Source organism: Zeus faber (genome assembly GCF_960531495.2).
Source record: "Zeus faber genome assembly, chromosome: 5".
Taxonomy (NCBI): domain Eukaryota; kingdom Metazoa; phylum Chordata; class Actinopteri; order Zeiformes; family Zeidae; genus Zeus; species Zeus faber.
The window spans coordinates 36,839,344-36,867,226 of NC_137192.1; the positions used below are offsets into that span (position 1 = coordinate 36,839,344).

At 41.6% G+C, this 27,883-nt stretch overlaps 1 protein-coding gene and 1 pseudogene across 2 annotated transcripts in view; both read right to left on the bottom strand.

The window, feature by feature from the left end:
• Positions 1–14,562, bottom strand: LOC307230774 (annotated as a pseudogene). The gene is made up of 3 exons: positions 13,754–14,562; positions 245–388; positions 1–102 (listed from the first exon to the last, which is right to left on the bottom strand). The product of its transcript is annotated as an uncharacterized misc_RNA (transcript).
• nisch (nischarin) overlaps positions 14,481–27,883 on the bottom strand; it is a 16,709-nt gene continuing 3,306 nt past the window's right edge. The window contains exons 5-26 of the mRNA XM_080001211.1: positions 26,327–26,484; positions 26,157–26,252; positions 25,955–26,050; positions 25,201–25,347; positions 25,054–25,122; positions 24,565–24,750; positions 23,465–23,593; positions 23,276–23,371; positions 22,376–22,523; positions 19,797–19,968; positions 19,463–19,725; positions 18,940–19,196; positions 18,400–18,788; positions 17,911–18,065; positions 17,470–17,539; positions 17,173–17,290; positions 16,523–16,667; positions 16,272–16,391; positions 15,937–16,098; positions 15,708–15,868; positions 15,476–15,630; positions 14,481–15,283 (exon numbers count right to left, since the gene is read on the bottom strand). Coding sequence (XP_079857337.1) covers positions 14,956–15,283; positions 15,476–15,630; positions 15,708–15,868; positions 15,937–16,098; positions 16,272–16,391; positions 16,523–16,667; positions 17,173–17,290; positions 17,470–17,539; positions 17,911–18,065; positions 18,400–18,788; positions 18,940–19,196; positions 19,463–19,725; positions 19,797–19,968; positions 22,376–22,523; positions 23,276–23,371; positions 23,465–23,593; positions 24,565–24,750; positions 25,054–25,122; positions 25,201–25,347; positions 25,955–26,050; positions 26,157–26,252; positions 26,327–26,484 — 3,620 coding nt within the window. The 3' untranslated portion in view covers positions 14,481–14,955. The remainder of the gene's footprint in view (positions 15,284–15,475; positions 15,631–15,707; positions 15,869–15,936; positions 16,099–16,271; positions 16,392–16,522; positions 16,668–17,172; positions 17,291–17,469; positions 17,540–17,910; positions 18,066–18,399; positions 18,789–18,939; positions 19,197–19,462; positions 19,726–19,796; positions 19,969–22,375; positions 22,524–23,275; positions 23,372–23,464; positions 23,594–24,564; positions 24,751–25,053; positions 25,123–25,200; positions 25,348–25,954; positions 26,051–26,156; positions 26,253–26,326; positions 26,485–27,883) is intronic.

Consider the following 27,883-nt stretch of genomic DNA (forward strand, 5'->3'; position numbering starts at 1 on the left):
TCACAACGGACTCGTGTCCTCACTTGGGGACATGTTGAAACGCTCGTTTGTGACCTGGAGGACGATGACCTTCACCGACACCATCCTCCACACTGAACACACCTAAGAGACACACCAAAGGGACAAAGACCATGAACAAGATCGAAAGAAACAACGTGAGTCCCAGACCCAGATGACCACGCTCGCTCAGGCCGTCAATCAAGGACAGCGAGGTCCGTCAGGGCCTCCTCAAAACCCCTCTCGCCGGTTTCAACAAGGCAGAGGGTTCCGTGGGAGCCGTATCGATCGCCAAGGCCGAGGAGGTGACAACACAGGCCGCAACACCTGCTATCGCTGTGGCCAGGATGGACACTGGGCCCGCGACTGTTTCCTGCCACGACACAGACGACTACAGGCCAACCGGGGTCAATCGGGACAATATCAGAGTTGACGCCGGGAGGAGGGGACCCCAGGGAACGACCCAAGCCGTGGCTCTGCACACCCTGATCAGGTTACACGCACACACACACGCAGCAAGGCAGTTACGCAAAATGTGTTGGAAACTGATAGTCGACTACCAACCACAACATTCAAAATTGAAGGTCTTCATTTGGAATTTCTTGTGGATTCAGGCGCTGTCCGTTCTGTTGTTAGTACAAGCGATTCACCGCTCACTCCCACACTCAGCACCGACACATGCACTGTCGCAGGCTGTGCCAATACTCGCATGCGCAAACACTTTACAGAACCTCTAGACTGTTCCACCCCGAACCGAAACCTCAAACACAAATTGATAAGGTCTAAAACGTGTCCGATTAACCTCCTAGGCCGTGATTTAATGTGTGCGTTTGGCATAAGTGTGATATCACGTGACAGCCATCTTAAGGTCACCTTTCTACCAGAAAGGTTTACCCCCTCGTGGCACGCACCATTTTCAAATGGCGTATTATCGATTCCAATTTCACCGCCAATTTAGTAAAAACAGCTCGTATGAAGGTCATGTCGGCTGACGTCTCCTTTATGCGACCCGCCGATGTACACTGCACTGCCTCTGTGCAACTAAACGACAATCCTGACTACCTGTTTCAGTGGACTGATGTTTCACCACAACCAGAAACTCTCATACTGTGTGTTTGTACTATGACTGTTCCCATGCACCATGCTCCATTTCTCTCTGTACACCACAACAGTCAAAATTGGCATGGATCCAGCCACCACATGTTTCACTCGGGAAACCCCCCTCCTCTGCCTGGAGGGATCCGGGTCCCTGGCTCCGTTGTGCTTTAAGTGCCTCGGACTGGGAACCCTCTGCCTCCACGGCCAACATGCTTTACAGCCTGTCCACCGACATCTACACCCCACCATTGCAGCACGTTACACCTGTCGAACGATTTATGCTGCGAACCGTTAATAGGCGTATTAACAGAAGACGATTTAAGAACTCCCCAACACCTTTGGGCCACCGGTCCCGCTGATATGGGCTTAAAAGAAGCCACTCCCTACGTGGTTCAACAAAAATGATCTTATTTCCCTCGTCAGTCTCAGTACCCCCTTCCGCGCGACGCTGTAGACGGCATAACCCCCTTTTCAATCACTCACACAAATTGGCGATTTGGCCAAGATTTGCGACCCGTCAATGCGGCTGTGTGTGCTCCCATTGCGGCAAACCCACGTACAATCCTCACACAACTTCCCCCGGGAGCCGCCTGTTTCTCTCTGATGGACCTGAAGAATACTTTTTTCTCTGTCTCTTTCTTTCGTGGACGAGGCTTCCTTGGGGCTTTACAGGCAGCCCGACCGTTTTCCACACCGTCTCAGCACATAACCTCACTAAGGTCACACCTCCGACTGGTTCCACTATTTTGCAGTATGTAGACGATCTCCTCGTTGCCAGCACATCCACAAAACAATGTCGCACGGATACAATTGCTCTCTTACAGTTTCTCGCTGACATCGGCCATAAAGTCAAGATGACAAGCTTCAACTGGTACAGGAGCAGGTCACCTATTTGGGTCACGTGCTCTCTGCCCAGGGGAAATATTTGTCCTCAAAATGTGTTTCTGCTATCCAAGCTATTGAGCTCCCACACACAAAATGCCAACTCATCTCTTATCTTGGCACTATGTCATACTGCCGCCAATGGATCCCTGACTATAGACTCCCGTTTACTCAGTTTTTGGATCAATAGGGTGGATATATGCAATCGGTGCTGTGTCAACCCCATGGGGGAAAACTCCGCCTGGTTACATATTTCTCTTCTAAATTAGAATTGATCCCACAAACTGGTAAATCAACACAAATGACACCACAAAGATTTTTGCGTTATCCTGTGCGTCTGCTTGACACGGCAGACGTAAAAATCCAATTCTGTTCTCCACTCAACCAAGCCACACCACCCCCCCACTGACGTCACAGAAAGTAAAAGTTTGAACACATCTCACCTGTTCTTACATCTCTACCTTGGCTCCCTGTTAAAACCAGGATTGATTTTAAGATTCTGCTACTTGTAAATAAAGCTATAAATGGCCTCGCACCTCAGTATATAAAATAAATGCTTATTATACAGGAAGCAGCAAGAGCTCTCAGGTCCACAGGCGGTGGTCTTTTAACTTGGCCCTCGTTGTGCCAAAAGAGTCAAATAGGTTTGAGTCTTTGTGGCCTGTGGCCAGGTCAGAGGAACACAAGACGATATCACAGCTCTCTAGATATAGTGATGCAATTCTTAGAATATAGTGAGTACAGGCCGTGGGTTATTCTTTGTTCTTTTATTCCATTTTTATTTAACGCTAAACAATTCTGTATTGTGTTTTGTATCTGTATTTCTCCTTCCAACCAGGAGTGCAGAGCCAGCTGTTATGTGCTCACTAGCACCATTCTCAGAGCTTGTTTTATCAACAATCTCCCAGCAGCGGAGTTGTCACAGAACCAGAAGCCTCCACCTTTTCAGGACCAGCCAAACACAAACATGCAGATACGGTGGAAAGTTCCTGTGCAGAGAATAGAATCTGTGTGTTAAGTGTTGTATGAATTATTGTTGTGTTTTGTGTGTAAACGGAATCTGTGAGAGTGTGGAGGTTTGTTGTATGTTCTGAACCACGGACCATGGTCTGAGCCACGACTCGGCCAGTAAACAGGGCCCATAGGAAACAAGGTGCACAGAGCCATTGTGAAAACCTGTATTAGGTTTTCAAAATGGCTGGGACGGGGTAAGACTTTGGTAGTTGTAGAATGTGTGTGTCCTCCTCGTGTGCACTGTATTTTGTGTTGCAGGGTTATTGCTGAAATGAATGTTGTTGGACTGCTGTTGGATAAAGATGACGGAAATATTATTGTATTGTGAGAGAAACATAACGACACGGAAAAGTGGATGAGAAAAGGACTGTTAAGCGTCACGGACGGAGATAGGAGGAAGTGAACGGTTAGAGGGTCGGAGCGTACTGAGGGAAATTTCTGGAAGGGATTTCAAGTGTATGTGCTTTGCTGATGACGTGTGAATGTGTGTGTGTGGGGAACCCTGGATCCACAGCTTAGCCACCACACGGCAAGATCATAATTAAAACACTGAGGTCCAACCACTCCAAGCTACACACATTTGGCATAAGATAATAGCGCTGTTCATGAACTAACAGCCACATATAACCACAACAAACTTACAACTGACTGAACCCACCTGACCCCAACTGAAGCACCAGAACCGTCTCGCCCGCTACCGCACGTCCCTTGAAAAGGTGAAAGCAGCTCAACATCCGCCTGAGCACAAACCCCTCCATCGGTTCCAACCTGGAGACTGGGTCCTAGTAAAGAACCTACGACGGTCAACTTGGCACAATCCCCGTTTCCTGAGACCGTTCCAAGTCCTGCTTGTCACTAACCCAGCCCTCACGCTGGAAGGTCGAGCCTCCGGGGTTCACGCCTCCCACAGTAAGAAAGTTCCTCCTCCCCTCCAGCTACTTGTTGAGGAGACAGCGTGAGTGTACGTCAAACGCTGCTCACCCTGCAACTGCGATGGAACCACGTCAACCACACCTGCGGCAATGGCACCTTACTGGAAGGAGTTACCGAAGGGGTTTACAGAACTAACATTGGCAACCCACAGGCCCCTCCACCGTTGGATTTCTGCGCCCCATTTGACCAAGCCTGGCCCACAGCAATTCAACCCGCAGTTCTGGCTGTTGCAAGACTCCAACCAGGCGCTAGGCTTGATGCTTGCTATGTCGTCAATGGTTTCCTACATGACATGTGTCGATGCACATACTTTACCGTCCTGGGAATAGAACTGTCCCAAACACTGTTAATAAAATATTTGTTCCAGGTACTGGAACACATGCTGACACATAGCACTGACTCAGCTCCCGGCCTTAACGGCACTCATCTACTAATCGGTATTATCTGGTTGTGTGGCCATAATGCATACACTCATCTTCCAGTCGGCTGGAATGGCATTTGCACCCCAGTTTGGCTGGCCAATCACTGCTGACGTCCATGCCACTCGCACTAAACCCGCCCGCGCTACCCACCTTCAGCCCCCATGACCCCGTTTGGGGCTCCGACGTCCCAGATGATCACAAATTATGGACCCTTCTTCCCTTCGTCTGGGGTTGATACAACAATGCTCCGCATTGAAACTTTACATTATCAATTTACCGCCTTTATGAATGAACCTCTCCTCATAACCGACGCCATGACACAAGAACTTTCGTCCCCGACAACGACGCGGACGGCCATGTCATAGACCAAGCTTTACATAGGCTTACCCAATTGCGCGACGTCACTGGGAAGGAGGAGGTCAACGACACTCAGAGCGGGTTCTGGTGCTTTCTCATAAATTGGCGCCACCGGCTCACCCTTAGTGCCACTGCTTTAGTCGCCATCCTCATTTTTCTATGCGCTTGTTTGGTTTCTAAATACCATTACGACACCACTTGAGCACCCAAATCGTTAAGACCTTTGTTGCCATCCCTTTTGACGACCCTGAGCCCCCTCTGGAATCTTGGTCTCCCCCTGATGCAAGCCTTGACGACAATTTGGACACCACCTCCTCACAGGACACGGAGATTAAAACCACACATGAGGCACGACATTGAATCTTCGTGACTTTGGAGTGTTGATGTTTTTTTCTGGTTTCTGGTTTAAACTGTATGAAAAAAAATTGTATTTTTTTAATGTGATTTTATGTGATTAAAAGGGTGTAATGTAACAAAATAATGTCACTATATATATATATATATATAAATATATATGTATATATATATATATATATATATGAATCACTGCTGAGAGCACAACCCTGGTACAAGTAAAAAGCAGCGTCCGTCTGCCTCTTTATTTAAAGCAGCCACTGACAACCTGCAGGTGGAGCCCTCATCCACCTGCAGGTGGAGCCCTCACCCACCTGCAGGTGGAGCCCTCACCCACCTGCAGGTGGAGCCCTCACCCACCTGCAGGTGGAACCAGCCTTTCATTCCTGCACCAGTGCTTTGTTGAAGGAGAAGATGGAGCCACCAACCAAGTCAACAGAGCAGCAACACATCCAGGCTGAAAGGACATGCTCCTCTTCCTCCTCCTCTTCTTCCTTCTCCTCCTCTTCCTCCTCCTCTTCTTCCTTCTCCTCCTCCTCTTCTTCCTCTTCTTCTTCCTTCTTCCTCCTCTTCTTCCTTCTCCTCCTCCTCTTCTTCCTCTTCTTCTTCCTCCTCTTCTTCCTTCTCCTCCTCTTCTTCCTCCTCTTCTTCCTTCTTCCTCCTCTTCTCCCTTCTCCTCCTCTTCTTCTTCCTCTTCTTCCTTCTCCTCCTCTTCTTCTTCCTCTTCTTCTTCCTTCTCCTCCTCTTCTTCCTCCTCTTCTTCCTTCTTCCTCCTCTTCTTCCTTCTCCTCCTCTTCTTCCTCCTCTTCTTCCTTCTTCCTCCTCTTCTTCCTTCTCCTCCTCCTCTTCTTCCTCTTCTTCTTCCTTCTCCTCCTCTTCTTCCTCCTCTTCTTCCTTCTTCCTCATCTTCTTCCTTCTCCTCCTCTTCTTCCTCCTCTTCTTCCTTCTTCCTCATCTTCTTCCTTCTCCTCCTCTTCTTCCTCTTCTTCTTCCTTCTCCTCCTCTTCTTCCTCCTCTTCTTCCTTCTTCCTCCTCTTCTTCCTTCTCCTCCTCCTCTTCTTCCTCTTCTTCTTCCTTCTCCTCCTCTTCTTCCTCCTCCTCCTCCTCTTCTTCCTCTTCTTCTTCCTTCTCCTCCTCTTCTTCCTCCTCTTCTTCCTTCTCCTCCTCCTCTTCTTCCTCCTCTTCTTCCTTCTTCCTCCTCTTCTTCCTTCTCCTCCTCTTCTTCCTCTTCTTCTTCCTTCTCCTCCTCTTCTTCCTCCTCTTCTTCCTTCTTCTTCCTCTTCTTCCTTCTTCCTCTTCTTCTTCCTTCTCCTCCTCTTCTTCCTCCTCTTCTTCCTTCTTCCTCCTCTTCTTCCTTCTCCTCCTCTTCTTCCTCTTCTTCTTCCTTCTCCTCCTCTTCTTCCTCCTCTTCTTCCTTCTTCTTCCTCTTCTTCCTTCTTCCTCTTCTTCTTCCTTCTCCTCCTCTTCTTCCTCCTCTTCTTCCTTCTTCTTCCTCTTCTTCCTTCTCCTCCTCCTCCTCTTCAAACTGTGTTTTTTTTGTTCACCTTTTCCACTGTACAGCAGTAAACTGGCCCATGATCATGTTCTTGTCAATATTGAGAATAATAAACGGTGGTTATGAAAAATATTATGAAATATATTATGACATATATTATGAAAAATATGATGAAATATATTATGAAATATATAATGAAAAATATGATGAAATATATTATGAAATATATTATGAAATATATAATGAAAAATATGATGAAATATATAATGAAATATATAATGAAAAATATTATGAAATATATTATGAAATGATATGAAATATATTATGAATTATATTATGAAATATATTATGAATTATATTATGAAATATATAATGAATTATATTATCAATTATATTATGAAATATATTATGACATGTATTATGAAATATATTATGAAATATATGATGAAATATATTATGAATTATATTATGAAATATATTATGAAATATATTATGGAATATATAATGAAATATATGATGAATTATATTATGAAATATATTATGAAATTATATGAAATATATTATGAAATATAATATGGATTATATAATGAATATTATATGAAATATATGATGAATTATATGATGAATTATATTATGAATTATATTATGAATTATATTATGAAATATATGATGAAATATATGATGAAATATATAATGAAAAATATTATGAAATATATTGTGAAATATACAATGAATTATATTATGAAATATATAATGAAAAATATGATGAAATATATAATGAAATATATAATGAAAAATATTATGAAATATATTATGAAATATATAATGAATTATTATGAAATATATTATGAAATATATGATAAATTATAATATGAATTACATTATGAAATATATTATGAAATATATTATGAAATATATTATGAATTATATTATGAAATATACTACGAATTATATTATGATATATATTATGAAATGATATTAAATATATTATGAAATATATTATGAAGTATATTATGAAATATATACTGAATTATTTTATGAAATATATTATGAAATATATTATTAATATTATTATGAAATATATAATGAAAAATATAATGAAATATATTATGAAATATATTATGAAATATATTATGAGTATTATGAAATATATTATGAAATACATTATGAAATATATAATGAATTATTATGAATTATATGATGAAATATATAATGAAATATATAATGAATTATATTATGAAATATATAATGAATTATTATGAATTATATGATGAAATATATAATGAAATATATAATGAATTATATTATGAAATATATTATGAAATATATTATGAAATGATATGAAATATATTATGAATTATATTCTGAAATATATTATGAATTATATTATGGAATATGTAATGAAGTATATTATGAAGTATATTATGAATTATATTATTAAATATATTATGAAGTATATTATGATATATATTATGAAATGATATGAAATATATTATGAAATGATATGAAATATATTATGAAATGATATGAAATATATTATGAATTATATTATGAATTATATTATGAATTATATTATGAAATATGTAGTGAATTATATTATGAAATATATTATGAAGTATATTATGAATTCTATTGTGAAATATATTATGAAATATATTATGAAAAATATGATGAAATATATTATGAAATATATTATGAAATATATAATGGAAATATTATGAAATATATTATGAAATATATAATGAATTATATATTGAAATATATAATGAAAAATATTATGAAATATATAATGAAATATATAATGAAAAATATTATAAAATATATTATGAAATGATCTGAAATATATTATGAATTATATTATGAAATATATTATGAATTATATTATGAAATATATTATGAATTATATTATGAATTCTATTATGAAATATATTATGACATGTATTATGAAATATATTATGAAATATATGATGAAATATATTATGAATTATATTATGAAATATATTATGAAATATATAATGGAATATATAATGAAATATATTATGAATTATATTATGAAATATATTATGAAATTATATGAAATGTATTATGAAATATAATATGGATTATATAATGAATATTATATGAAATATATGATGAATTATATGATGAATTATATTATGAATTATATTATGAATTATATTATGAAATATATGATGAAATATATTATGAAATATATAATGCAATATATAATGAAAAATATTATGAAATATATAATGAAAAATATGATGAAATATATTATGAAATATATAATGAATTATATTATCAATTATATTATGAAATATATTATGACATGTATTATGAAATATATTATGAAATATATGATGAAATATATTATGAATTATATTATGAAATATATTATGAAATATATTATGGAATATATAATGAAATATATTATGAATTATATTATGAAATATATTATGAAATTATATGAAATATATTATGAAATATAATATGGATTATATAATGAATATTATATGAGTTATATTATGAATTATATTATGAAATATATGATGAAATATATGATGAAATATATGATGAAATATATAATGAAATATATAATGAAAAATATGATGAAATATATAATGAAAAATATGATGAAATATATTATGAAATATATTATGAAATATATAATGAAAAATATTATGAAATATATTATGAAATATATAATGAATTATATTATGAAATATATTATGAAAAATATTATGAAATATATTATGAAATATATAATGAATTGTTATGAAATATATTATGAAATATATAATGAATTATATGATGAAATACACTATGAATTATAATATAAATTATATTATGAATTATATTATGAAATATATTATTAAATATATAATGAAATATATAATGAATTATATTATGAATTATTTGATGAAATATACTATGAATTATATAATGATATATATTATGAAATGATATGAAATATATTATGAAATATATTATGAAGTATATTATGAAATATATAATGCAATATATAATGAAAAATATTATGAAATATATAATGAAAAATATGATGAAATATATTATGAAATATATAATGAATTATATTATCAATTATATTATGAAATATATTATGACATGTATTATGAAATATATTATGAAATATATGATGAAATATATTATGAATTATATTATGAAATATATTATGAAATATATTATGGAATATATTATGGAATATATAATGAAATATATTATGAATTATATTATGAAATATATTATGAAATTATATGAAATATATTATGAAATATAATATGGATTATATAATGAATATTATATGAGTTATATTATGAATTATATTATGAAATATATGATGAAATATATGATGAAATATATGATGAAATATATAATGAAATATATAATGAAAAATATGATGAAATATATAATGAAAAATATGATGAAATATATTATGAAATATATTATGAAATATATAATGAAAAATATTATGAAATATATTATGAAATATATAATGAATTATATTATGAAATATATTATGAAAAATATTATGAAATATATTATGAAATATATAATGAATTGTTATGAAATATATTATGAAATATATAATGAATTATATGATGAAATACACTATGAATTATAATATAAATTATATTATGAATTATATTATGAAATATATTATTAAATATATAATGAAATATATAATGAATTATATTATGAATTATTTGATGAAATATACTATGAATTATATAATGATATATATTATGAAATGATATGAAATATATTATGAAATATATTATGAAGTATATTATGAAATATATAATGAATTATATTATGAAATATATTATGAAATATATTATTAATATTATGAAATATATAATGAAAAATATTATGAAATATATTTTGAAATATATTATGAAATATATTATGAAATGTATTATGAAATATATAATGAAATATATTATGAATTATTATGAAATATATTATGAAATATATTATGAAATATATAATGAATTATATTATGAATTATATGATGAAATATATAATGAAATATATAATGAATTATATTATGAAATATATTATGAAATATATTATGAAATGATATGAAATATATTATGAATTATATTATGAAATATATTATGAATTATATTATGGAATATGTAATGAAGTATATTATGAAGTATATTATGAATTATATTATGAAATATATTATGAAGTATATTATGATATATGTTATGAAATGATATGAAATATATTATGAAATGATATGAAATATATTATGAATTATATTATGAATTATATTATGAAATATGTAGTAAATTATATTATGAAATATATTATGAAGTATATTATGAAATGATATGAAATATATTATGAATTATATTATGAAATATGTAATGAATTATATTATGAAATATATTATGAAGTATATAATGAATTATTATGAAATATATCATGAAATATATTATGAATTATATTATGAACTGTATAATGAAATAGATAATGAATTATCTTATGAATTATATTATGAAATATATTATGAATTATATTATGAAATATATTATGAAGTATATTATGAATTATATGATGAAATATACTATGAATTATATTATGAAATATATTATGAATTATATTATGAAATATGTAATGAATTATATTATGAAATATATTATGAATTATATTATGAATTATATTATGAACTGTATAATGAAATATAAAAGGAATACTATTATGAATTATATTATGAAATATATTATGAATTATATTATGAAATATATAATTACTTATATTATGAAATATGACTATTATGAAATATATTACGAAATATATAATTACTTATATTATGAAATATGACTATTATGAAATATATTACGAAATATATTATGAATTACATGATGAAATATATTATGAATTATATTCTGAAATATATTATGAATTATAATATGAATTATATTATGATATGTATTATGAAATATATTATGAAATACATTATGAATTATATTATGAATTATAAGATGAAATATATAATGAAATATATAATGAATTATATTATGAAATATATTATGAATTATATTATGAAATATGTAATGAATTATATTATGAAATATACTATGAAGTATATAATGAAATATTATGAAATATATCATGAAATATATTTTGAATTATATTATGAACTGTATAATGAAATATATAATGAATTATATTATGAATTATATTATGAAATATATTATGAATTATACTATGAAATATATAATTACTTATATTATGAAATATGACTATTATGAAATATATTATGAAATATATTATGAAGTATATTATGAAGTATGTTATGAAGTATGTTATGAATTATATGATGAAATATTCTATGAATTATATTATGATAAAAAATTATGAAATGATATGAAATATATAATAAATTATATTATGAAATATATTATGAATATTATATGAAATATATGATGAATTATATTATGAAATATATTATGAATATTATATGAAATATATGAATTATATAATGAATTATATGATGATATATATAATTACTTATATTATGAAATATGACTATTATGAAATATATAATGGAATATATTATGAATTATATGATGAAATATATTATGAAATATATTATGAATTACACGATGAAATATATTATGAATTATATTATGAAATATATTATGAAATATATTATGAATTATATTATGAAATGAATTATGAATTATATGATGAAATATATGATGAAATGTATGATGTCATGAAATATGATATATGATTATTATTTCCTGTTCAGGTAAAAACACACTGGAGTCCAACACTTGATCTGGGTTGAACCACATGTTGATGCAAACATTTTAATAAACATCTTGTGGAAAATCACATCAACAACTTAAGTTTAAATAACAGCGTTATAATCTGAACATAAACAACAACAACAACAGAATGATCATAAAAAACACTGAAAACTAATTATTACAATTATTGAAAAGCAGATTGTTCCAGCAGCTTGTGTGTGTGTGTGTATAGTGTGTCTGTGTGTGTATATTGTGTCTGTGTGTGCGTGAGTGTATAGTGTGTGTGTGTATAGTGTGTGTGAGTGTATAGTGTGTGTGTATGTGTGTAAAGTGTGTGTGCGTGAGTATATAGTGTGCGTGTGTATAGTGTGTGTGTGTGTGTGTGTGTGTATAGTGTGTGTGTGTATAGTGTGTGTGTGTATTGTGTGTGTGTGTGTGTATAGTGTGTGTGAGTGTATAGTGTGTGTGAGTGTATAGTGTGTGTGTGTATATAGTGTGTGTATATAGTGTGTGTGTGTGTGTATAGTGTGTCTGTGTGTATATAGTGTGTGTATATAGTGTGAGTGTATATAGTATGTGTGTATATATAGTGTGTGTATAGTGTGTGTGCGTGAGTGTATAGTGTGTGTGTGTATAGTGTGTGTATAGTGTGTGTGTGTGTATAGTGTGTGTGTATAGTGTGTGTGTGTGTGTATAGTGTGTGTGTATAGTGTGTGTGCGTGAGTGTATAGTGTGTGTGTGTATAGTGTGTGTATAGTGTTTGTGTGTGTGGGTGTATAGTGTGTGTGTGTGTGTGTTTGTAGTGTGTGTGTGTATAGTGTGTGTATATTGTGTGTGCGTGTATAGTGTGTGTGTGTGTGTGTATAGTGTGTGTGTGTGAGTGTATAGTGTGTATGTATAGTGTGTGTATAGTGTGTGTGTGTATAGTGTGTGTGTGTAGTGTGTGTGTGTGTATAGTGTGTGTGTGTATAGTGTGTGTGTGTATTGTGTGTGTGTGTGTGTATAGTGTGTGTGTGTATAGTGTGTGTGTGTATAGTGTGTGTGTGTATAGTGTGTGTGTGTAGTGTGTGTGTGTGTGTATAGTGTGTGTGTGTATAGTGTGTGTGTGTATAGTGTGTGTGTGTAGTGTGTGTGTGTGTGTGTATAGTGTGTGTGTGTGTAGTGTGTGTGTGTAGTGTGTGTGTGTGTATAGTGTGTGTGTGTATTGTGTGTGTGTGTGTGTGTATAGTGTGTGTGTGTATAGTGTGTGTGTGTATAGTGTGTGTGTGTATAGTGTGTGTGTGTATAGTGTGTGTGTGTAGTGTGTGTGTGTGTATAGTGTGTGTGTGTATAGTATGTGTGTGTGTATAGTGTGTGTGTGTATAGTGTGTGTGTGTATAGTGTGTGTGTGTATAGTGTGTGTGTGTAGTGTGTGTGTGTGTATAGTGTGTGTGTGTATAGTGTGTGTGTGTAGTGTGTGTGTGTGTATAGTGTGTGTGTGTATAGTGTGTGTGTGTGTATAGTGTGTGTGTGTATAGTGTGTGTGTGTATAGTGTGTGTGTGTGTAGTGTGTGTGTGTGTGTGTATAGTGTGTGTGTGTGAGTGTATAGTGTGTATGTATAGTGTGTGTATAGTGTGTGTGTGTAGTGTGTGTGTGTGTATAGTGTGTGTGTGTATAGTGTGTGTGTGTATTGTGTGTGTGTGTGTGTATAGTGTGTGTGTGTATAGTGTGTGTGTGTATAGTGTGTGTGTGTATAGTGTGTGTGTGTATAGTGTGTGTGTGTAGTGTGTGTGTGTGTGTATAGTGTGTGTGTGTATAGTGTGTGTGTGTGTATAGTGTGTGTGTGTAGTGTGTGTGTGTGTGTGTATAGTGTGTGTGTGTGTAGTGTGTGTGTGTAGTGTGTGTGTGTGTATAGTGTGTGTGTGTATAGTGTGTGTGTGTATTGTGTGTGTGTGTGTGTATAGTGTGTGTGTGTATAGTGTGTGTGTGTATAGTGTGTGTGTGTATAGTGTGTGTGTGTATAGTGTGTGTGTGTAGTGTGTGTGTGTGTATAGTGTGTGTGTGTATAGTGTGTGTGTGTGTATAGTGTGTGTGTGTATAGTGTGTGTGTGTATAGTGTGTGTGTGTATAGTGTGTGTGTGTGTATAGTGTGTGTGTGTAGTGTGTGTGTGTGTATAGTGTGTGTGTGTATAGTGTGTGTGTGTAGTGTGTGTGTGTGTATAGTGTGTGTGTGTATAGTGTGTGTGTGTGTATAGTGTGTGTGTGTATAGTGTGTGTGTGTATAGTGTGTGTGGACTGTCTGTCCTGTCAATCTGTATTTGTCTCATTGCTCCGCCCCCATGTGCAACATTATGTGACCTGCCCACTCCCACAGGCTCCGCCCCCTTTCACAGCCCATTATGAGAGTATGTTGTAGGCTCCGCCCCCTCTAGCAGTCCAATCAGGATGTCTCAGGCCCCGCCCCCTCAAGCGGTACTTTCCAGCGGCAGTTCACGGCGACACGGCGCCTCCGGCTGGCCACGCCCCTCCAACGGGCTCCACCCCCTCAGTTGGTCAGCTCCAGGCTGAGCGGCGCCCGCACACTCCGCCCCCTCAGCGCCCTCATTCAAGGCGCCTCCCACTGGCTCCGGCCCCTCAGCCGGTCAGCTCCAGCGGCAGCTCACGGCTGCACAGCGCCTCCCACTGGCGGGCCAGCAGCGCCACCAGCCGCTCCCTGCTGTCGGCCGCCGGGACGTAGATGCACCACTGCACCTCCTGGGGTCCGCCCAACGGCCCGAAGGACCCCGCCCCTCCGCCGCGCTCCGCTCCGGCCGCGAAGTGGTCCATGGTCATGTGACAGAGCAGGTCCGGGCCCGGCAGCTCGTCGAACACCAGCGTCAGGGCCTGCGGGTACAGCTGGTCCCCCAGGAGGACCCGGTCCACGTCGCGGACCCGGCGGGAATCCAGCAACCTGTAGCGCTCCCTGTGGACACACCCTGTTACTACACCACTACTGTCCTGCGTTTAACATTTCCTGTCTCTGTGACCTCACTTCCCGTCCTACTTCCTGTCTCTGTGATGTCACTTCCTGTCTCTGTGAATCATATCCTGTCCTACTTCCTGCCTCAGTGACTTCACTTCCTGCCTGTCTCTGTGACATCACTTCCTGTCTCACCTGGGCGGCGGCTCCTTGGCAAAGTCGGGCAGCGGGTAGCTGACGTAGTCCTCGTCCAATAGGAAGAGCTCGCTGCTCGTCAGGATCAGGGTCCTGGGCTGCAATACGGCGCAGGGGGCGGGGCCAGGAGAGGGGGCGGAGTCCTGCATCTGGACCTCGAAGGAGGAGAGAGGGAGCGTATTTAGAGTGGGACAGGAAGTTGGAAACAGTTGACAGGAAGTGGGGGCTCTACCTGGAAGACCAGCAAGTAGAGCAGGATGTTGAAGGATGTGGGGGCGGGGTTTGTGGCGCTCCGCCTCTCAGCCACGATGAAGGTCAGGTCTCCAACCTCCTCCTCGCTGGGGTAGACGAACCCCACCCTGCTGCTGTGGCCTGAAGGGAGCGTTACTACACCTTAACACCACCATGTAGTTCTACATCTGGCCTACGGGGGGCGCTTCTAGACCTTAACACCACCCTACCTGCTCCCTGGGGGGTGAACTGGGTGTAGAAGTCCTGCTCAGAAGGTTCTGGAGCTGGAATCTGTCGCTGGAGACTCAGCACCGACATCAGCTCCTTCAGGAAACAGGATGTAGCGTAGCTGTCCCTGCTGACGCAGCTCAGCACCTGCTCCGCCCTGCTACCTGAACCCATAGAAACACAGTCAACATGCTAAGCTAAGCTAGCTCGTCCATATGACAGACGATATAAGACAAAGACACTTTATCAAGCCGCAAAACAATCTGTTGTTTTCTTATTATCATGAATGACTGGATCAGCGCTGCCACGCCCACATCCTTCGGCCACGCCCACTGACCTACGACTCGGAAGTACTGGTCAAACAGTCCCACGTTGACAGACAGGAGGTCAGACAGTCTGATGGACAGACAGGAGCACTGAGACAGGTCGCTGTCTGTGTGGTCCGGAAAGTCCCAAACTGAGAGACAGAAAGGTAGAAGTAGAGAGACAGACGGGTAGAGACGGAGACACAGACAGGTTAAATGGGCATCCTTCACAAACAGGGTAAAAGTGCAGGACTCTTCAACCAATCAGAACGCAGCGTCTTACTGCGGCTCTGCGAGGGGGCGGAGTCTCCCAACAGGAAGTAGAGGGCGCTGGTGGAGAGCAGCAGACAGGAAGTGACCTCAGCCTCAGGAGCCGTGTAGAGAACCACAGACAGCCACAGGACCTGCCTCACCTCCTCGGCCTCCGCCTGGTAGACATGTATTAGTACCTGGGCTATGTAATACTGGAAGTAGACCTGCGGGGTACTAGTACCTGGGCTATGTATTACTGGAAGTAGACCTGCAGGGTACTGGTACCTGGGCTATGTAGTACTGGAAGTAAACCTGCAGGGTACTGGTACCTGGGCTGTGTAGTACTGGAAGTAGACCTGCGGGGTACTAGTACCTGGGCTACGTAGTACTAGAAGTAGACCTGCTGGGTACTGGTACCTGGGCTGTATAGTACTGGAAGTAGACCTGCGGGGTACTAGTACCTGGGCTATGTAGTACTGGAAGTAGACCTGCTGGGTACTGGTACCTGGGCTATGTAGTACTGGAAGTAGACCTGTGGGGTACAAGTACCTGGGCTATGTAGTACTGGAAGTAGACCTGTGGGGCACTAGTACCTGGGCTATGTAGTACTGGTAGTAGAGCTGTGGGGCACTAGTACCTGGGCTATGTAGTACTGGAAGTAGACCTGTGGGGCACTAGTACCTGGGCTATGTAGTACTGGAAGTAGGCCTGTAGGGCGGCTCCCTGTAGCCCAGCCAAGAGCTTCATTCCTGGGCAGAGTGAGGAGCAGAGGTGGGGCGGAGCCTGGTTCTCCAACAAACTGGAACCAGAAGCCCCTGGAGGTTACTTCTACTACCTCGACTCCCATCTATATATTTATATTACATTGTATTTATATATTTATTAGTAAGGGTGCTGTAATCGATCACAGCACCCTTCTTAATAAATACATATTTTGGATATATATTATACCGTAAATGGTGTTGAGTGGGTCAGTACCTGCTGGAGTTCTGGCTTCTGCTGCAGTTGTCACCAGCGGCCAGCAGGGGGCAGCACCAGCTGGAAGGACCTGATACACAAACCATAGATCTAAAAATACTATTACAGTAGTACTGTGCTGTGTAGTACTGTGCTGTGTAGCACTGTGGTGTAGTATTGTGGTGTGTAGTACTGTGGTGTAGTACTGTGATGTGTAACTGTGGTGTTTAGTACTGTGGTGTAGTACTGTGATGTGTAACTGTGGTGTTTAGTACTGTGGTGTAGTACTGTGCAGTGTAGCACTGTGGTGTCGTACTATGGTGTAGTATTGTAATGTATTACTGTGGTGTAGTGCTGTGATGTAGAACTGTGGTGTGTAGTACTGTGCTGTGTAGTACTGTGGTGTAGTACTGTGAAGTGTAGTACTGTGGTGTTTAGTACTGTGGTGTGTACTATCCCTACAGGCGGCGGTCGGCATGGCAATGCTCCTGCAGCCCAGCAGTGTGGCGCTCTGGAGGTCCAGGTCCAGCAGGAAGCGCTCCCTGTGCTGGGTCAGAGGGAAAACCAGGTCCAGCCTCCACCGGCCCAGCAGCAGCTGCACAAGATGGCCGCCACCCCTGGGGAGACAGGGCGGAACTTAGGGCACCCCCTACGGGCCGACGCCCACATGACACCGGGCGGAGCTGGAAACGCCCCCTACGGGCCGACGCCCACATGAGCTGCTTCACTAAACACTTAAGTTAAACTGCACAAAGTTAAATTCTTTCGAATATTTGACTGATGGTTCTACAATAATTATGTATAAAACGTTTTTAAAACCTGGAGTTGAGTTTTAAACAGTAAAGATGTAAAGAAATGAATAGAGATCAGAACAGAATCATAATAACAGCAACAAAAAGTAACAGTGATAAATAGTAATGAACATGAAGAGCGAGGCTCCTCCCACTCAACCTGTGGGACTCCGCCCCCTGGAACAGGCGGCTCCTGTATCGGGGGTGAAGGGCCATGGAGCCCAGAGGGACCCGGCTCAGCTTGGACCATGGCGAGGACCAGGAGCCGGGACCGGGACCGGGACCGGGGTCAGCCAGCGCGGCGGTGTCCGCCTTCAGGACCCAGAGGTGTCGGCGGGTGAGAAAGAAGAGGGAGGCGGCCCCGGGATGGGACAGGAGGTCCAGCAGCGGTTTGGGGGCCATGGATGGGCTGGGGGGCAGCAGGAGGTGGACCGGGAAGCCCCCCAGGGCCCCACCCAGCTCCTCCAGCTCCCAGGGGCTGAGGAGGGGCTTCAGGAACAGAGGAGGATTCTGGGAAGGAAGGGGCGTGGCCTCAGTATCCACAGGAAGCTAGAAAAACAAAACAGGAAATTCAAAACACTTCAAAATGTCACATCAGCGAGGATACTTCTCAGGAAGGGAGCAAGGACACTGCCTAGGTAGGGTTAGAGGATACTTCCCAGGAAGGGAGATGATCAAGTGGACCTGCCGGGCCTGGTACCTGGTGGTGGACCAGCGCTGTGAGCTGGGTCCTGGTCTGGTTCAGGTCCTTGGGGTCTGAGAAGAGGAACCAGCAGACGGGTCTGGTTCTGGTTCCCAAGACGAGGCAGGAGTCCGGGAGCAGAGCGTCGGAGGAGGCGAGCAGCAGGTCTGAGTACGGCAGCAGGAACTCTGTCTGCGTACCCGGCACAACCTGGTCCGGGTCCAGATCCGGGTCGGGATCCAGGACCTTGTCCAGAACAGGACTGACTGCCTGCTCTGAGACACAACAAAGATGTTTGATCAGAGAACGGACAGAACCTGGTTCTGTGAAAGGTCCAGAACAACTGGACCCAGATGTCGCTTCCTATGTTCTGAGAAGATCTAGACATAGAAGAGCTGAGGCTGTGGTGGCCATCTTTGAAACCTCAAAACTGAGACAATGAAGACCTGGGCCACAGCACCAGGTCCTGGTCCTGGTCCCAGGTCATGTGGTTCAACCCCTCAGTATTAGAACCAGACCAGCTGCTGTTCATGGTTCCTACCTGCATTCTGATTGGTCCAGGAGGAGTCAGCTGATGGGGAGAAGAGGCCCAGTAGCCGGTCACTCAGAACCAGACACGCCTCCTTCTGCCGCACCGCCCGCTGCTGAACCTCAACACAGTAGCACCACAGAACCTTCCGTACGGATTGGCCGGAGTCCCCTAGGGGGGCGGAGTCCACTTTGAGGGCGGAGTCCCTTGGGGGGGCGGGGCCTGACAGGACCTCCTCCCCTGACTGGTCCAGCCCCATCTCGAAGTAGCCGTCCCTAAGACGAGATGAGATGAGTTAAGTCCTGGAGGATCCTGGGGACCGACCAGAGGCTGCTGGTTGAACCACCTGGGGCTGCCGCTGCCTTGCTCCTGCTCCTCCACCGGGGGCGCTGCTCCTCTGGGCTCAGGACTCTTCCTCCCTCGCTCCTCCTCCTCCTTCTGCCGTTTGAGGGCGGAGTCAAAGTAGCGGGCAAGCTTAGAGACAAAGTCCTGATTGGAGGAGAGGAAGTGGGCGGAGACTACCGGGCAAGAGGACCTGAAGGAGGCCACCTCAGGGTCCGCAGCGCTGCAGGAGAGGAGACACTATGATCTAGCGCCTACTTACTCAACAGGCGGCCCATGTGGTCACGACATCTGGGTCTGAAAGAAGGAGCTCGAATCTGCTTCCTGTCACTCTAGATCTGCTTCCTGTTGATGTGCTTCCTGTTGCTCAAGTTCTGCTGCCTGTTATGCTTCCTGTTGCTCTAGATCTGCTTCCTGTTGCTGTGCTTTGTGTTGATCCAGATCTGCTTCCTGTAAATCTGTTTCCTGCTACTCTAGATCTGCTTCCTGTAGATCTGCCCCCTGTTGCTCTAGATGTGTTTCCTGTAGATCTGCTTCCTGTTGCTCTAGATCTGCTTCCTGTTGCTCTGCTTCCTGTTTCTTTAGATCTGCTTCCTGTTGCTTTAGATCTGCTTCCTGTTGATCTGCTTCCTGTTGCTCAAGATCTGTTTCCTGTTGTTATGCTTCCTGTTGCTCTTGATCTGCTTCCTGTTGCTCAAGATCTGTTTCCTGTTGTTATGCTTCCTGTTACTCTTGATATGTTTCCTGTTGCTCTAGACCTGATTCCTGTTGCTGTTCTTTGTGTTGAGCTAGATCTGCTTCCTGTTGCTCTTGATCTGCTTCCTGTTTCTCTAGATCTGCTTCCTGTTGCTCTTGATCTGCTTCCTGTTGATCTGCTTCCTGTTGCTCTAGATCTGTTTCCTGTTGCAGTGCTTCCTGTTGCTCTTGATCTGCTTCCCGTTGATCTGCTTCCTGTTTCTCTAGATCTGCTTCCTGTTGCTCTTGATCTGCTTCCTGTTGTTGTGCCTGCTGTTGCTCTTGATCTGCTTCCTGTTTCTCCAGATCTGCTTCCTGTTGCTCTAGATCTGCTTCCTGTTGCTGTGCTTCCTGTTACTTTAGATCTGCTGCCTGTTGATCTGCTTCCTGTTTCTCTAGATCTGCTTCCTGTTGCTCTAGATCTGCTTCCTGTTGCTGTGCTTCCTGTTGCTCTTGATCTGCTTCCTGTTGATCTGCTTCCTGTTGCTCTTGATCTGCTTCCTGTTGCTCTTGAGCTGCTTCCTGTTGCTGTTCTTCCTGTTGCTCTAGATCTGCTTCCTGTCGATCTGCTTCCTGTTTCTTTAGATCTGCTTCCTGTTGCTGTGCTTCCTGTTGCTCTAGATTTGCTTCCTGTTACTCCTGATCTGCTTCATAACTTTACTCACAAAGGGTCAAAGGTTGAACTTCAAACAGTTTTTTTTATGATGTTTCTCAAGTTAAGGATCAGTTTTTAGCAGCTGAACAGTAAAAGTACTAGCAGAACTAGTAGAATAGCACAGGTCATAGTACAAATAGTATAGTAGTACTAATACTAGTATTAACAGAAGTAGTATAGCACTAGTAATAGTACTAATAGTACAGAAGTACTAATACTAGTACTTACAGTAGCAGTATAGCACTAGTAGTAGTACTTATAGTATACAAGTACTAATACTAGTACTAACAGTAGCAGTATAGCACTAGTAATAGTACTAATAGTATAGTAGTACTAATACTAGTACTAACAGTAGTAGTATAACACTAGTAATAGTACTAATAGTATAGTAGTACTAATGCTAGCACTTACAGTAGTAGTATAGCACTAGTACTATTAGTATAGTAGTACTGGTGGTTGTGGTGTGGTTTGAGCAGCCACACTTGCCCTGGGTCTAGGTAATTGATCCCTGATCAGTGTGGCTGTACAGCTGTTGCTTGTTAGAGTAACCAAGCCCATCCCCACAGCCCTGTCCGCTCTACAACAAACTGCTTTGTTTTCTACTCCACAAGGGCCCTCAAAATACCACTGAGTTGGGCGTGGCAGGGGCCTACAGTGGCACGGGAAGGGCCACAGAGGAGCCACCAGCGGGTTTATTGGCGGCCCCAGCGCCACAGTGGTATGACTAGTAGGACTAGTACTAGTACTGGTACTTACCCGGTATTTTCAGGGCCACAGTGTGCATGCATGTTATTGGTCGGTAGACAGATAAGAGGGGGCGGCGCTGGGGGCGGAGCCTGGACCTGCACCCAATCAGCACAAAGCTCCGTTAAAACACAGCAATTTAACAACGGACAGACAGGTATTGTGACCAGTACCGACCTGTTTAGTGCAGACAGACAGGTTGCGGGTCCTGGCAGAAAGATGGGTTGCGGGGGGTGAGACATCCACAGGAGACACGGTGTGAGGCGAGACGGATTTTACTTCTGAAACAAGAAACGGCTCAGAGTCACCGAGCGCTCCCATTGGCTGACACCCCCCTTCCGAGACCACGCCCCTCGGAGGCGGAGCACCAGGAAACGACGACAAAGCACAACGTTGATCATCAAATGAGAGGAATGGAAAGAGGATGAAGAGCGACGCCTGGAGGTTACCTGGGCCGAGGCAGGAGGCCTGCAGACAGGGGAGGTGCAGAGAGGTGGAGGTGGAGGTGGAGGAGGAGGCAGGAGGAGCGACAGCACAGGAAGAGGAGGAGCAGCAGGAGGAGGAGGTGGAGGCAGGAGGTCTGAGCTCCTCCCCGATCTGAGCGAGAGACAGAGGAGGTCTGTCAGCGAGCGACTGAATGAAATGAACGACTGTTTTTACTGAGTGACTCTTTAGAAGGCAGCGTGGAGCTCCGCTGGGACAGTCAGTACAATCTTACAATATTTTCAGGAATAAATACATCATTCTAATCTCATCTACTTTGTTCAAGTACAAACAAACATCTGACCTTTTCAACTCCACCACGACCTTCCATGACCTTGTATCTGCTACTTTAACACCAGGCTACATCAGCACAGTATGGTGTACATGTGACCACTAGAGACTCACTAAATATATCAGTATATCTGACCTTGTATCCACTACTTTAACACCAGGCTACATCAGCACAGTATGGTGTACATGTGACCACTAGAGACTCGCTAAATATATCAGTATATCTGACCTTGTATCCACTACTTTAACACCAGGCTACATCAGTACAGTATGGTGTGCATGTGACCAATAGAGACTCACTAAATATATCAGTATATCTGACCTTGTATCCACTACTTTAACACCAGGCTACATCAGCACAGTATGGTGTGCATGTGACCACTAGAGACTCACTAAATATATCAGTATATCTGACTCAGAATCAGACACTGATCGGCCGATCGATCAGTGAAGATCTCGTGAAGAAATATAAAGGAAGAAGAAAAGTGTGTAACTGAACAAGTTAAAGGATGAAGCTTGATTGATCATTAGTGTGTACTTGTGTGTACACTAGTGTGTACTTGTGTGTACTTCACCTTCTTGTCTTTGGCATCTTTGGCTTTCTGAATGGCTTTGAGTACTTCAACAGTGTCCAACTCCTTTTGGGTAGTGAGGACTCCATCCAGACACACCTGGTACACAGAAAACAGTACAAGTACACCATACTACACAGTACTAGTACACAGCAGTACTACACAGTACACAATAGCCCGCAGTAGCCGTACCTCTCTGGCCCGGTCCCTGAACTGGACCAGGACTCTGGTTCTGTAGTCGGGGACGACACTCAGCGGGTTGTGGAGCAGAGAGAGATTCTCCAAACAAGGAAGAGAGGAGACGCTCTGCACCTCCTCCAGCTGAGAAGAACACCACAACAACAACGTTACAACACAACGACAATCTCACAACACAATGTCACAACAAAAACGTCATAACACAACAACAATGTTACAACACAAAAACGTTACAACACAGCGTTACAGCAAAACAATAACATTAAAACACAACAGTCACAACACAATGTCACAACACAATGTGACACACCACATTGCAACACAACAACAATGTCACAACACAACAATAACATTACAACACAACAATAACATTAAAACACAACATAGTTACAACACAACAACAACGTTATAATGCACCACATTGCAACACAACAATAACATTAAAACCCAACATTATGTCACAACACAACATTATAACAAACCACATTACAACACAACAACAGTGTCACAACACAACAACAGCATTACAACACAACAATAACATTACAACACAACATAGTCCCAACACAACGTCACAACAACACTATTATAACATAACACATTACAACACAACAATAACATTACAACACAACATAGTCACAACACAACGTCACAACAACATTATAACATAACACATTACAACACAACAATAACATTACAACACAACGTCACAACAACAACATTATCACACAACACATTACAACACAATAATAACATTACAACACAACAACAATGAGAGAACTGATGTAGAACACATTTAGAAAAAGCTTTTCTCAAAAACAATCAATGCAGCGAGATCTGTGTGTGGACAGAAGTCCCCTCAGGGGGAACAGGGACCTCAGGGGGTACAGAGTCCCACAGAGGTCTCCGTCCCTACTGAGGTCCTGTCCCAAATAATCCTGGTTCTGAGGTCAAGTGGTTCTGTTGCCGTGTCTGGTCTAGCTAGACTAGTGGTCTGGTACCTGTTCTATTCCTGCTCTGGCTGTGACTCTGGTCTAGTACCTGGTTCTGGTCCAATGTCACAAACCTTGTCTATGTGTCCATTGGTCAGGTACCTGGTCTATGAGGTTGTGGGCTAGATCCAGGCTCTCCAGGGAGTAGAGCTTCCTGAGGCCGCTGAGTCTCTGCAGCTGGTTTCCCGCCAAGTTCAGGGTCCGGATGTTCCCCAGGCGGGTGTGGGCGGAGTCCAGCAACCGCAGTGCATTGTGGGAAAGGTCCAGGTGCACCAGGTTGTACAGGTGCTGCAGGTCAGAGCATCTCGTTATTAATGGTCAGATCAATACACACTACAGTACTAATAGAAGTAGAAGTATTACTACTAGTAGTAGTACTAGTAGTGGTCCTAGTTCTACTAATGGTAGTTGTACTCCTGCGTACTACAATAGAACCAGTGGGACCAGTAGAACCAGTGGGACCAGTAGAACCAGTAGAATTAGAGGGACCAGTAGAACCAGTGGGACCAGTAGAACCAGTGGGACCAGTGAGATCAGTGGGACCAGTAGAACCAGTGGGACCAGTGGGACCAGTGGGACCAGTAAACTGACCTGGAGGTGCTCCACAGACTGCAGCTGGTTGTGGCTCAGGTCGAGATACTGCACCTTTGGAATCACTTTCTGAACAGACAGACAGGCCATAGTCAGACAACTGAGAGAGACAGACAGGTAGAGAGACAGGCAGTGTGACGTACTCACCACAGACAGGTCAATGCAGGTGATGTGGTTGCTGCTCAGGTCCAGAGTTGTCAGGGTGCCCCATAGAGGAATCACAGCAGTGACGGGAGACTCCACCCCCTCGGCCTCCCACTGGGGGAACTCACTGGCCTCCGGGACCAGGACACTCTGTGGAGAACAGAGCAACACAGCAACTCAACTACAACAACACAGCAAGTCAACAACGGCACAGAGCAAGTCAACTAGAACAGCACAGCAACTCTACTAGAGCACAGAGCAACTCAACTAGAGCCGCTCAACTATAGCAGAGGAACTCAACAAGAGCACACAGCAACTCAACCAGAGCAACTCAACTAGAGCAAAGGGCAACTCAACAAGCGCACATAGCAAGTCAACTAAAGCAACACAGCAACTCAACCAGAGCAACTCAAGTAGTGCAACACAGTAACTCAACCAGAGCAACTCAAGTAGTGCAACACAGTAACTCAACAAGAGCAACTCAAGTAGTGCAAGAGAGCAAGTCAACAAGAGCAACTCAACTCGAGCACAGAGCAACTCAATGAGCAACTCAACCAAAGCACAGAGCAGCTCAACCAGAGTAACTTAACTAGAGCACAGAGCAACGCAACTATAGCACAAAACAACTAAACTAGAGCAACAGAACACCTCAACTAGTGCACATGGCAACTAAACTAGAGCAACAGAGAAACTCAACCAGAGCAACAGATCAACTCAACCAGAGCAACTCAACTAGAGCACAGGGGAACTCCCTCACCATCATGGAGTCGGTGCTGTTGTGGACGCTGAGCGTCTCTAGACGGTGTCGCAGCGATGCCAGACCCTGTATCTTCCGAGCGCAGCACTCAGTGATCTGGAACAGGAAGTGGAGAGACCAGCAGTGGAGAGACAGGAAGTGGAGAGACCGGAAGTGGGGAGACCGGAAGTGGAGAGAGGAGCATTGACCTGCATTGACTCACCTCTATTTGCAGCAGAGACTTGAACAGCGACAGGTCAAAGGTCAGGTTGTTCTCCTGGATGTTGCTGGAGCCCACGGTGCCCCTGCTGCCCTGGACCTGTACAGCAGCAGCAGCACGTCAGGCTCTACCTCCACCCTCTACACCCAACCCCAGCGCCCCCCGCCGCTCACCTTGAGGCAGCGCAGGCGGCAGCTGAAGTCCAGGATGTGAGACAGGTCGCAGCGGGCGTCCGAGCTCCAGCCCGAGGGTTTGACCAGACGAAGGCTGACGGAGTGAAGCTGGAGCGGGCGAAGGGAGAACACTTCCCCACCTGAGAGCAGCTGGTCCCCTGGGGGGAGGGGGTCAGATCACTGCTGCACTGCACTGAACAACTCAATGGTGAAAGGTCAACAGGAAGCAGTAAACAGGAAGCAGGAAACAGGGAGCAGGAAAGAGGGAGCAGGAAGCAGGAAATAGGAAACAGTGAACAGGAAGCAGGAAACAGGGAGCAGGAAAGAGGGAGCAGGAAGCAGGAAATAGGAAACAGGGAACAGGAAACAGGAAACAGAAAGCAGGAAGCAGGAAACAGTAAAGAGTAACCAGGAAACCGGAAGCAGGAAACAGGGAGCAGGAAGCAGGAAATAGGAAACAGGAAACCGGAAGCAGGGAGCAGGAAGCAGGAAATAGGAAACAGGAAACAGAAAGCCGGAAACAGAAAGCAGGGAGTAGGAAACAGGAAGCAGGAAACCGGAAGCAGGGAGCAGGAAAGAGGGAGCAGGAAGCAGGAAATAGGAAACAGGGAACAGGAAACAGGAAACCGGAAACAGAAAGCAGGTAAGAGGGAGCAGGAAGCAGGAAATAGGAAACAGGAAACAGGAATCAGGAAACCGGAAGCAGGAAATAGGAAACAGAAAGCAGGAAACAGAAAGCAGGGAGCAGGGAGCAGGAAGCAGGAAAGAGGGAGCAGGAAGCAGGAAATAGGAAACAGGGAATAGGAAACAGGAAACAGAAAGTAGGAAGCAGGAAACAGTAAAGAGTAACCAGGAAACCGGAAGCAGGAAACAGGGAGCAGGAAGCAGGAAATAGGAAACAGGAAGCAGGGAGCAGGAAGCAGGAAATAGGAAACAGGAAACAGAAAGCCGGGAACAGAAAGCAGGGAGTAGGAAACAGGAAGCAGGAAACCGGAAACAGGGAGCAGGAAAGAGGGAGCAGGAAGCAGGAAATAGGAAGCAGGAAATAGGAAACAGGGAACAGGAAACAGGAAACAGAAAGCAGAACGCAGGAAACAAGGAAACCGGAAGCAGGAAACAGGGAGCAGAAAATAGGAAACAGGAAACAGAAAGCCGGAAACAGAAAGCAGGGAGCAGGAAAGAGAGAGCAGGAAGCAGGGAATAGGAAACAGGAAACAGGAATCAGGAAACAGAAAGCAGAAAAGAGGGAAGCAGGAAACAGGAAACCGGAAGCAGGAAATAGTAAGCAGGAAGCAGGAAACCGGAAACCGGAAGCAGGAAAGAGGGAACAGGAAACAAAAAGCAGAAAGCAGGAAACAGGAAACCGGAAGCAGGAAACAGGGAGCAGGGAGCAGGAAATAGGAAACAGGAAACAGAAAGCCGGGAACAGAAAGCAGGGAGCGGGAAACAGGAAGCACGAAACAGGGAGCAGGAAAGAGGGAGCAGGAAGCAGGAAATAGGAAACAGGAAACAGGAAACAGAAAGCAGAAAGCAGGAAACAGGAAACCGGAAGCAGGA